We start from the raw sequence: 12,363 nt of genomic DNA on the forward strand, positions 1-12,363 counted from the left end.
TTTATTTTTCATATCATATCATTTCTATATAATTCCAATGTCGGGATAAATAATATATTCTACACACTATTAAGGTAATAGAGTGCTAGAGGAAGTGCAAAACCTACGTGAAAATGTTATCGATTCAGTGAACAGTTAAGAGCTTTGGAAATTCTTTGTTGAAGGTCTTTAGAAACAATTTAAATACTCATTGTTTCCAAATGCGGTTTCGAATCTTTTGTCACAGGTTTAAATAATGATCTTTAATCGTTAGATCTTTGCTTTTTGGTTACACTAATTGCTTTTTATTGCACCAAAGATTCGAATTTTGACCCTGAAATTGTATGAATATTATAACATTTCGCTCTTTAGGTAACCGTGTACCATTTTCTTTTACAACATACGAAACTATTGCAAAGTTTTTAAAGAGAATCTCCTATGATAAAATGTAAATAAACTGCAAACATTCTGCTACAAAGAACCGTGTTTTGAATATTTTGAAGCACGTTTTAAACTTTCAGTCTTACTCATTTCACGAGTATACTTCATGAAAGCTTGTTCAATTTACTTCGATGAAAGTTACATTAAAGACGCAAAAGTTTTGATTCCTTTAGATGTTTCCTGAGATTTGGATTATATTTTCAATTTTAGATAGGTAGGTAAGTGAGATATCGTATTGGAATGTCAGGGTGAGCCGCCAGAGTGATTGATAAAGATCCGTAAATGTTGTCATGTGACGAACCAATTTCTGATTTCTGAGACCCTGCGATGGATTGACTGATCTGCCACATTTACAACTGATTAAACTCAATGTATGGGATCAAAGCATGTTAATAATGTGAATACACGATAATGCTATTATAGTTGGGATAGGTTATGCATTAAGGTAATGTCCTATTAATATGGGTGAATTAAGTGACCTTAATTTAATGCGAGGAAATTTGTGATCACAGGTTCTTGAGGTCATGGATGATTGATGAGTGAAATGACATAAGAGTCTATATCGGCGTTACCTTAATGACTATCGAATTTGTGTAGGAGGAAACACCTACTAATATTTTATGCTTCGATTACTATATTTACTAATACACCAAGTATGAGTGAATTTAGTAAGTAGTTGTAGCATTCTTGTGCGTAGGATAGATAAATTAAATTATAACAAAATATGGGACCACACTTCAGAAAGTTTTCGATAGGATGATCGATGAGTAAAATACCTTGGTACATTAGCGAGACTAGATACTTAAGTGGTCTAAATTCTATTATAAGGAAATGTGAGACAATAGCCTTTTAGTATGTTTGTTGACGACGGCCATAATGAGTGTGGGTTACGACCCAGTCTACGGTGATGGAGTTTTTGTAAGGTATGTGCCTAATATCTAAAGGGCAGGAAATGTTTATTGCTTATACTTAAGGTCCCGGCCATTCACTGGCCCGTAACAGACTACGAGATTGCCTATTTCGAGCATACTAAACTTATTTTGAAGCGAATATTCTTTGAGGTAATGTTCAGTGATCATTTATTTGCACTATTTTGGCCTAAGTGCAAATTTAATTAGAAACAAAAATATTAAGGCATTTTAATAATAATTAGGGATAGGTATATTCATGTTCTGCATTGAAACAATGTTATAGCGTTTATAATCCATTTATTTCATTATCACATACATAGATTTTAAGCATGCATAATATTCACGCCTAATAAATTACTTAGTTCGTTTGCTCAGACAAATATGTTTAATATTTACAAATTACAATACTTAGTTTAGACTTAGGTTAAATATGTACACACCATAATACGTTTATTTACTTAAATATGCAGACAATATTCTTATTTAGATATATTTTAAAACGTTTTATACATAATATCTATAAACTTTATATGCAACAGTATTTTCGCAAAATACTATAACAATTCTTACACAAATGAAGAAATAATAAATATTTTCGTGGTTTAGGTAACACTTGGAAAGCTCGTAAGCACCATTTAAATTAAATAATCTTTCATTCGAGGAATGTGTTTGTATTTACGATATTTTACAATGGCTAGTAATATAATTATATTATTATGTAATAATGTCTATAAAAGAATTTTATTCTCATTATATCCCCGTGAAAACCATTTCACTGGTCCTAAATGTTCAAGGATGATTTAGGTACGGTCTATATTAAAATAATTTTTAAATTATAAGTTGGCAGCGAAGTCCACATTCTACAGAGTGGAAATGGAATGAAGTTTATTAAATTCAAAGGAAAGACTAATAATTCTTGAAATATATTTTTATGCTACCATTAAAAATATTGCACTGAATAATATAAAACTCTACATAACTTTATTATGACGTAATACATCTTCAAGTGTGTGATAATCTATACAAAATTATTTGCGGTCTTCTACACAGACATATTCACATAATTTATATCGTATAGAATTTATTAAAACAATTTACAAAATATGAGTATTACAATTTAACTATTTACACACAAAACATAGATTAAATGACTAGAAAGTTACATTTATAAATTTATAATTATGTGGGTACTTCTACACTTTCCAAAAGCTTGGTAGAAATGTATATTACCCATAGAGTTCTTGCGGGGTGGGCGCAGGGCGCGGGGGGTTTGCTCGTCAAATCCACGTTCTTTCCTCGTTCGCGCGTGTGAGCTCAGTCGCGCCGCGGTCGCCGCGCCGGGCGGACGTGCCGCGCCGCTGTCAGATGCTGCTCATCATCGTGTTGTTGTACGTGCTGTGCAACGATATGCGCATCGTACCTGCACAAAATATTTATTTAATTTTTATCAATATTGCTGCCCAATGATTTGTTTATGGTTGGATTGTGAATTATTTTTTTTTGGATTTTTGCATTTTTATGGATGCTCGTAACATTCACTTGCTCGCATTAAGGCACAAAATAATGTTCAGAAAGCGCTAAACAAGAAAAAAGCAAATGATAAGCAAAGGAATGCGGCCAATGACCAACGCCAGCGGTACAGCGGTCCTAACTACGGTATCAAGCCAATCCACAGCGCAATGGTGGTTCTGTTTATAATACATCTATAAAGTTAATTACCAACTAGGATTGGCCACCGTTCAACTCCTTGTCTATTTTATTTGCATGCAGCAAATGAGGAGTGCCGGGTGGTTTTTTGGTACTCTTTGTAGTTTTGAATGTCGTCTTGAACAAACCTACGAAGAAGAATTGTACTTATTCGTTCAGAGGTACAAAGGAAGCGTAAATGTAGTTGCGGAAACAAATAAAATAGTTAATAAGCGACTTTTACATATGCAATAAACTATGAAGAATTAATTTCAAAAACTTCAAAAGATTACGTTAGGCAAGAATAAATATTGTTAGTTATAACATACTTGTTCCGTTCTTTCGACTTGGGGAGACTGATCGCATGGACATATCGAGTCGGTCGGGACCAAAGGCTCTGTGTCTACTAAAATCACCGTTACCAATTGCTCCACAACACCAGAAGAACTGCTTAAAGCCTCGCCGGAATCTGTAAAGGACCATATTATTATTATTAACCCATTTTGATTGCTAGTCTTGAAATATTCTAAAACCAAGTGTAAAGTTTTTAAGCCGCGAAAAGCTCCATGTCTGTTGGACATTGCAGTCAATAAATCTTATCTATTATTATTTTTTTTATTTTACCTAAGTACGTAATATATTAGCGTATTGTTATCAATTACTCTATTGTTTGTGTCGCTTTGTGATAGTTACACGCAAAATAGCAAGAAGTCTCCAGAGTACTAACTCCAAGCATACATTAGTGTCTAAACGTTGCGACTAAAAAGTAAAAGCAAGTGTGATTATTATAGACTGTCCTCAAGACATGAGAACTTCATATAACTACACTTTCAAAGTATTTAAGCGGTTGCTGTGTGAGCACAAATGTTTCTACGTAATGGAATGTTCAAATTATTCTTAGAAAACGTACGGTATGAAGCCTTTAAGTGTTACTTTTTTCTAACAATATAGATCAAAGGTTTACTTTCATCGATATTTCTTTTCAAAATTTAGGTATGCTCCACTAAAATGTTCAACATCTGTATAACATTTTTGAACATTCAAAAAAATAAGCCCAACAAGTACATGTACAAGAATGTAACCAAACTTACTTGGAATTCATCCAACAGTAGATGATGGGGTTATACATAGAGTTGCTCATCGCAAGCCAGTAAATGCCGAGGTATATCTCTTGTATGTACTTGTAGTTGACTACATCTGGGTAGTATGACGTCACTATAAAGTATACGTGGAATGGCAACCAACAAACAGCAAATATAACCACAACGACTATCATCATTTTCACTACCTGAAAGATATTCAGAAAACTTTTAAACGACTTCATTTTCTCTAAGAGTCTTTGTTGAGATTAAAAATGTTTTATTCTTGTTTCAATAAATGAATGACTGAAATATACAGCATTGTAATAATAGCTAATAAGAAATTAATAAAGAAGATTCTGTGAGCTTAGCGCATATTATATTCGTATTGAGTAATATTTGCTAAGAGATTCCGCAGGGACTCGTCAAGATCCTTTGTGTAATTATGCGGGGCCAAAAATTATTGAGGTCGGTGAATTTGCTTTCAAGTCGAATTAAGATGGTACAAAATTAAAACCGTCCAATTTTGTCATCCGTTTTGTATTGTGGGCAATGACTGATCCCGCAAAGGGATTTGCTCAAGTTTAAGTCGAAGATAGTAAAATTATCACAATTCTGTTTATACTGAAGTAATGAAAGTAGGATGGTAATAATTCAGTGAGAAGCACATTATCAAGAAAAAAATTTCGTACATATCTTAATCATATTTTATAAATTTAATATGTACTTATAAGGAAAATGTAAATACAATATTGTTTTCTGAAAAGCGGTAAAGACCTCGACATTATGCTTTCAGAGTTTCAGAGGCGATCGAATATAAGGAGCATTAACTAAATATATCCTGTCCTTCATAAATTCTCTATGACTGGAAAAAAGTACATTAGGAGGAGGAAGTATTCCTTTGTGAATTACCCTTCGTTTGCTTTTAACGTTATCCAACTGTCGCTGCGTGCATTCTCCGATGGACTTTGATCCCCACAGTTCGATTCCAACCTTCGCGTATGTGTAACTCATCGACATTATTGGTAGGAAATACGTCAATAGCATAAATATCACATTGTACCTAAAAACCGATAAAGCTCACATTAAAATCAGTTCCAGGAAAAACTGACGAGCTTGACAATATTTTCAAGGTTTGATAGTAATAAACGTAAACATATAATATAGTAATAACCTATCTAATAATAGTTTCTCGGAAAGACGTTTAATAAAATTCTGTTATGAGTAAGCATTGATATATGAAATAGATTTATCTCGAAGGGAATAAAAAACAGCCTTTATATGATATTTTTGTAACAAAGATTCCACGGTTTTATTGGGTTTTTAGAATAGAGTTTCATAGATTATCGATAAAATATTGTGAGATAGCCAATGATATTATATGTAGAAACAAGAGGAGATAGCATTTTATTTGAATTTATACAATTGATGATTTAATAGGAAATATTCATCTTTCTTCTAGAATACAATACGTCTATTGATAATAATTGTAAAATCAATATTAGTGAGCGTTCATTGTTATATACGTTGTTTTCTGAAAAAGCTTGTAATTTTATTTTTTTAGTAGGTTTATACTTACATATATTCTAATTGAGATCTCGTTGTAATTCCATCCGGCCAGTCGGGAAAACATATTCGTCTATAAATATAACAAATTTATTTCAAAGAATCATATTCGTGTTCTTGTTAGATACTATATTAACGCGGCTTCAACCTTTCAAGCATCGTTTTGAAGAAATTCACTTTATGAAAATGTGAAAATAAGCTATCATTTAATTTTATTTCACAGGACGCACTCTATTTTTAACTATAAAAGCATTCCCTTTCTGATTTGTAACTCTCTAGACATATAAATTGTTGCAAAAATATATTTTTATTTAAATAACAGCTTTTAAAATCAATTCATATTATAAATTCAGAATATAATGAGAAATATGCGATATAAAAAGAGTTTGAAAACAGAAAAATCGATTTTTAAAATCATATTTAATGTGTTTATAGGTATACATGTTTACATTTTGTGCTAAGTTTCTTACTTCAAGTAAACTCTTTATTTTAACTCATTTTTATAGAAACTAGATAAATAAGTCTTATTAATGCATATTATTGGTATACAAGAGAAATGTAGAGCAAAGATAAATCACTTACAAAGTTTCTATCAAATTTATTATATTAAAAATGAAAACAAATTTTCACAAATATTTCTAACGCCTTGTTGTTTCAAGCGCGTAAAATATCAATGCTGCACATGCTATCAAACGAATCATTGATTGCATCCACCTAAAACAACTATACAAATTTAAAAATAACACCAACGTTTTCATATTACACAAAAACATAAATTTAAACGGGGTTATATTATGAACGAAAATGTTTCCTTTAAAATATAAATAGGGGTATGTAATTACCTTAAGCTTCCGTCGGGTAATAGATCAGTTTCGGTTGTAAAATACAGAAAGTTCGGGCTACTAATTATACAGCTGCCAGCCCAAATGGCAGCTGCTATGCCGAGCGTTGCGCGTTTTCCCAACCGCGGTTGTAGAGGACTCATTATTGCTACATATCTGAAACAAATTATATGTCTTGCAAATACCGTCTATACCTATTCTATAGAATGCAGAGACTTTGGCGTGGGCAGACATCACATCTGTTTCATTGATCAATCCTCTATATGGCCTTTTGTGCTCTGTTATAACTAAAATGTCATGAGTTTATCCATGCAATAATGCAGACTGTGGGTGTAAAAAATATGTATTTTTCTTAGTGTTAAGAGCAACATTGAAAAATAAACAGCAGACAATAAAGATTTTCAAACAAATGCTGTAATTTAATAAAACATTCATTGTAAACAACTCCAAATAATAAATAAACCAAAACAAATGTTGGAACGAAGTTATTAGTGGAATAGTTTAATCAAGCACGTGCAAAGCAATATAACGCTTTTAATATTCTCGTAGGAGGTGTCTGGGAAGGGCGATGTAACGACAAATATATACGACCAATATAGTACGTACATTCAAAATAATATAAAGGAATAGGAATATTAAAACATTAAGCTTTAGTATTCATAGAACACTAATGTTACAAACGATGCAATCCAGAGGGACGAAAATCGAGTCATAAATCGCTCGCGGTCTATGGCCCCGCAAATTATTGCATGAATCGCATTTTGTATTAATACGCTCACATTCTATATCTCTGGTTGAATTAAGATAATTGAAATATTATAAACAAATTCAATTTTAATTCCCAGTGAAGCTGGAAACGAATTTAGTATGTTATGGGCAATTGTACTTGTACTTAGATATCTAATAGACAAAACAAATTTAAATATATTTTTTGGTACAATACCTATTGTTTTATTACTATTCACAAGAAAATCACATAGGTAAACAAATATATTTTGTATGTTTTATTTGGTTTCTGAGTATTAAGATTGTTTATACCGAACACCGAGCATACAGAAATAATTGTCTTTGTTCACAGATACCCCTGTTTCTCAGAAAATTTCTAAATTATGATTCTAGAAATAACACCTTTGTGTAACTATGGTGTAAATATATGAAATTCAATATGCGATTTTAAACACAGACTTCTTCTCACTTGAGAAGTTGAATGAACTTATCAAATGTCTTTACTTTTTCATCGTTCACGTGGATAATATGAGCATTTCTATATTTGCAAAGAACCGTCACATATTTGAAAAAGATTTAATAATGTGAGGAAAATCTAGAAATGTATATATTTTTTTTATTCTAGAGATAGCAACATGGCGCACGTGTTATAATTTGATGGGAAGTGAACAGCGTCGTGCACATGCATCAAGAGCATATTATTATATTTTTTTGCTTTCGTACTTTTTATTTTTAGGAAGGTATAAGCTCATTTCTAGTAAATTCTTAAATCTTAACGTTTTTGTGTGAAGGTATATTGCTCCTCCTGGCGGTGTTACCAAACATTATATCGGTGGTAAATGGTGGTAAAGATGGTATTTCAATTTATGAAGCTATCGTTGTTGAATTCAGTGACTGATAATACTTCAAACTATTCTTCAGGGCTCTTTCTACTATAATACATATTTTGATTATTATGCCCAAAGTAGGTATTATTTATACATATGCATAGGTACAATCCATCCAAAGAAGAACATAATAGAGCGTATTATTCGTTTTCGGGACGTTATATTTCAGCACCAGCTATTTAATATCATTTTTCTGTGACATGTTTTAATTAAACAGACAAATTTTGCTCTTCGAAATATAATAGGCGAATGTTGACAAAATTGGAGTGTTAAAAGGGCAATCCAATAAAATATCAGATTTCAAATGCCATTTATACTCAATTCGAAAACTTTGTTACATCGAAGTGGCTTTTCGCTTTCATTCGCCTAATTAATTCCTAAATTGTTTTAAGAACATCAATTTGTTCCAGCCGTTTTTATACACTTTGGCATTTTTCCCTAATCTTCTTTTAATGTAGATCTCGGGCCAACATTGTAGACTTTTCGGTATGAAATTAAATACCTTTGTCGTAGCGGTCGGTATGATTTAAGATCCTATTAGAAGAAATCACATTACAGGGGCTGACAGATGTTCATTTTAATAGAAGACATCTTTTATTGGTCCATTGAAAAGTTACATTTGGGGTCACATTTTTTAGAGGACGCAATTTTATTTTTTTGATGTGTAGGGGGGGTCAGTGTGAAGCTATCACCAAGTTTGTGGGGTCGCCACCCTTGTCCCACGGCCGCCATCTTGAAAATAGCGGTTGAAATGGTTTTTACGATATATCTCTTAAACTATTTATCTGATAATAAATCAATGTTAACATTATTCGTTGCAAATTAAATTCTCTACAACTTAGGTTCAGTAACTTTTTGTCGTAGAACTATAAACAAAAAAGTTCTAAGCGAAAATGTTCAGAAATTAGAGATGTTTATATTTTTCAATAAAACTTTTTTTTATAAGTTTACGAAGAAATTATATCAGACCATTTTTGTAGATTGTTTTTCGTAGAACAACTTTTATTTACAACATTTTTTCATTAAGTAAATAGCTAAGGTTTTACAGCCATCCGAAGTGAGTACTATTTTAAGTACTCTTTACTATACAGAATACGATATATTATGTGTGTACTAATAATAATTTGTCACCAGTAATTATTCTATTTTTGTTATAATAATATTTTTAATAATTATTTTACATTATTAATAATTAATTATTGAATCTTTTCCCCACAACCCAGGAGGTAGAGTCTGGAAGTGCGTTTTTTTTTACGTCGAAAAGCAGGGCTGAAATGTTCTGCAGTGTGCTTCCATTGTTGTGGAGTCTGGGAAAAGAGCCAATAGCCAATTTATTATGTATAGTTACTACTGAAAAATAGTACTCACTTCTGAGCGCTGTAAAACCTTAGCTATTGACGTAATGAAAAAATGTTGTATATAAAAGTTGTTCCTCGAAAAACAATCTACAAAAATAGTCTTATATCATTTCTTCGTAAAATGATAAAAAAAAGTTTTATTGAAAAATATAAATAGCTCTAATTTCTGAACATTTTCGCTCATAACTTTTTTATTTATAGTTCTACGACAAAAAGTTACTGAATCAAAGTTGTAGAGAATTTAATTTGCAACAAATAATGTAAAAATTGTTTTATTATCAGATAAATAGTTTAAGAGATATATCGTTAAAACCATTTCAACCGCTATTTTCAAGATGGCGGCCATGGGACAAGGGTGGCGACCCCACAAACTTGGTTTTAGCTTCACACTGACCCCCCCTACACATCAAAAAAATAAAATTGCGTCCTCTAAAAAACTCAAGGTCAGGCCTAAAAAATGTAACATTTCAATGGATCATATAGAATATGCGATTAACATGTTTGTTCAACCGATCGATTTTGATATCTGCCCCCCTAGTCAAGTGGCTTTCTGTTAGCGTAGCGTTCAATAGAATAGACTACGAATGTATGAGATTGACGTAGGCTGTAGATAAACGTATCTACAGGTTACGTCAATCTCATACATTCGTAGTCTATTCTATTGAACGCTACGCTAACAGAAAGCCACTTGACTAGGGGGGAAGGAGCTCTTATCGAGGTTTCTTTGTTATCCAGGTATTGTGCTCACAATGTCTAGAATTACATACTTCGAAGACGCAGTCAATAAACACAATGGATGCTTAATGGGTTTACTTTTTTAGATGTCTTCAGAAAATTCGCACTTATAAGGAGTATAGCATTTTAACTTAAAACTTACTCATCTTACACTATAATGCGATATCTGAGTCACTTCCATTTTTTTCAGCTCACATTTTTTGAATCATAAATCATCGAAACTTTCTAAAGCCAGGTTCAAGTGATATTAAAACAAATAAATTATAAAATTATACAACACAAACCAGCCTAAAAGCGCGAAATAATAAGAGAAATATGAATTTTTTACTCACCGATCGATACTTATCGCCATGAGAGTGAATACAGAAGCCGATATGCTCAGTACTGCTACGAATTGGCAAAATTTGCAATAGAAGTGTCCGAATGGCCAATCGGAGTACAGCATATACGTGAAGTTAAAGGTTACATTCAGCGTGGACATCATTGTATCGGCTATGGAGAGGTTCACTGAAATAAAAACCTTTTTAAGTTGAGATAAGAGACATTTTTCTAAAAGAAATTTATTTTACATTGTTAGCATGAAATTGAATTCACGCCAATTTCAAATCTGTCGACCATTGATAATGGACACTGATTGTCTGTAAAGTTTTACTAACAATGTGTTAAAGTTTAGCTTTTCGTTTCTTGCTAATCCTTTGTTTATACGGGTTCCAAATATTCGTAATTTAAATATTCTGACATGAAAATAACAGTGTTAATACAGGTGTAAACATAAAGAGGGTAGCAACGTAATGCTATCATTAAAATTTAAAATTATAATAATGAAGTCATTATTTTGTTGCTTGGTTACGTGGCTTAGCAGTATCCTTTATATCCCTATTTAGTATTTTATAAGCTTATTTGTTTGTGCCGAAAGGTATTTTAAATATCATTAATATATGTTTCCGAAAGGGCAAGGAACACATACGCGACTAACCCAACATTGTAACAGCTTTGGCCTGCGGTTTTGTACCGCAGCATACCATTGACTTATTTTGTGAAGTTACCATAAGGATTACATATTTGATATGTTATCCTTTTTGATATTATGTGAATACATGAATAGTACATATAACAATATTTTTTAAGCCTCTACATACTGAGTACTGAGATAGTCAGTTAAGAATTTATAATATGTAAGTATTAAAATAATTTACCTATTGATTTTTTTAGCATTCCACGAACACTTAGGGTAATTATATATTTCTTTACAACTCTACTGACAAATAGACTTACCTAAAAAATAATTGGTCACGCTTCTCATCCGCTTATTGGCTAGAACTATCCATATGACGACGAGGTTCCCAACAGTGGACACCACTACCATACCCGCAAATAACACGGTCCATAGTATTTGCCGCCACCATGGTAGTATGAACGATTGGTAGACCTAGAACAAATAATATTTCATTAAATTATTTATCGATAATATACTAGAAGACAATACATTTATTGTGGACTGGATAGAGTGTAGATAATACAGCAATTTTACGGTCTGGGGTTTTCGGCATTTAACACTTGCTTCATTGATAATTTTTTTCTTTTGTTGGTAATTCTTATGACTGTCTTTGTTCAACCTTCTTCCGAGATAACTTCAACCGGGATGAAAACCATTTTCGTGTGGATAAAATGTTGATAAAGGAATATTTATCAGAAAGCATATATTTATCAGATATATGTGTAAACCATTTCCCCAGGGAAACATCTTTGAAGGTAGACAACCTAACTGCATAAAAAAAGTGTGCCCAAATACATAAAATAGCCATATTGCAATATGCATTAGAAACAATAATTTATCACAAACAAGTATGAAAGTAAATTTAACTAATAATACTTGATTAAAGTTTAAACTCCTCATAGGAGTAACATCGCATAATTAACAATTTATTAATTAAACACACCACAAGCGAATTCAAACAACTCTACGTAAAATTATGTAAGCGTTATAGCTTAGCATGCAAAATTAATACTTTCTTTTTTTATTAGAATAAGACAGATGATATATGAAGTGCTACATTATTAAATTGTAGTCGGAAATACTTGTCTTGTTTGTATTTTAAAAAGAACAAAGTATCAATAGTCCGGGATACATCGCCCATTTTTGCAAGTGATTA

General features: G+C 31.9%; 1 protein-coding gene and 1 long non-coding RNA gene across 4 annotated transcripts in view; one reads left to right on the forward strand and one right to left on the reverse strand.

The window, feature by feature from the left end:
* The window catches only part of LOC149485333 (uncharacterized), a 316,030-nt gene that overhangs the window by 128,307 nt on the left and 175,360 nt on the right, over positions 1-12,363 (forward strand). The window lies entirely within an intron of this gene.
* LOC149485340 (tachykinin-like peptides receptor 99D) overlaps positions 1,638-12,363 on the reverse strand; it is a 56,712-nt gene continuing 45,986 nt past the window's right edge. For 2 of the 3 annotated variants that reach the window (XM_089700192.1, XM_089700193.1), the window contains exons 3-11: positions 11,486-11,639; positions 10,543-10,717; positions 6,505-6,660; positions 5,676-5,735; positions 5,009-5,159; positions 4,109-4,305; positions 3,347-3,486; positions 3,051-3,166; positions 1,638-2,751 (exon numbers count right to left, since the gene is read on the reverse strand). In XM_089700192.1, the coding sequence (XP_089556318.1) occupies positions 3,054-3,166; positions 3,347-3,486; positions 4,109-4,305; positions 5,009-5,159; positions 5,676-5,735; positions 6,505-6,660; positions 10,543-10,717; positions 11,486-11,639 (1,146 nt within the window). In that variant the 3' untranslated portion in view covers positions 1,638-2,751; positions 3,051-3,053. The remainder of the gene's footprint in view (positions 2,752-3,050; positions 3,167-3,346; positions 3,487-4,108; positions 4,306-5,008; positions 5,160-5,675; positions 5,736-6,504; positions 6,661-10,542; positions 10,718-11,485; positions 11,640-12,363) is intronic. The other variant, XM_089700194.1, reaches the window with a different exon arrangement.

Source organism: Colias philodice, chromosome 10, assembly GCF_061535455.1.
Source record: "Colias philodice isolate Cphi_HAF_F1 chromosome 10, ilColPhil1 Martin Lab GWU primary, whole genome shotgun sequence".
Taxonomy (NCBI): domain Eukaryota; kingdom Metazoa; phylum Arthropoda; class Insecta; order Lepidoptera; family Pieridae; genus Colias; species Colias philodice.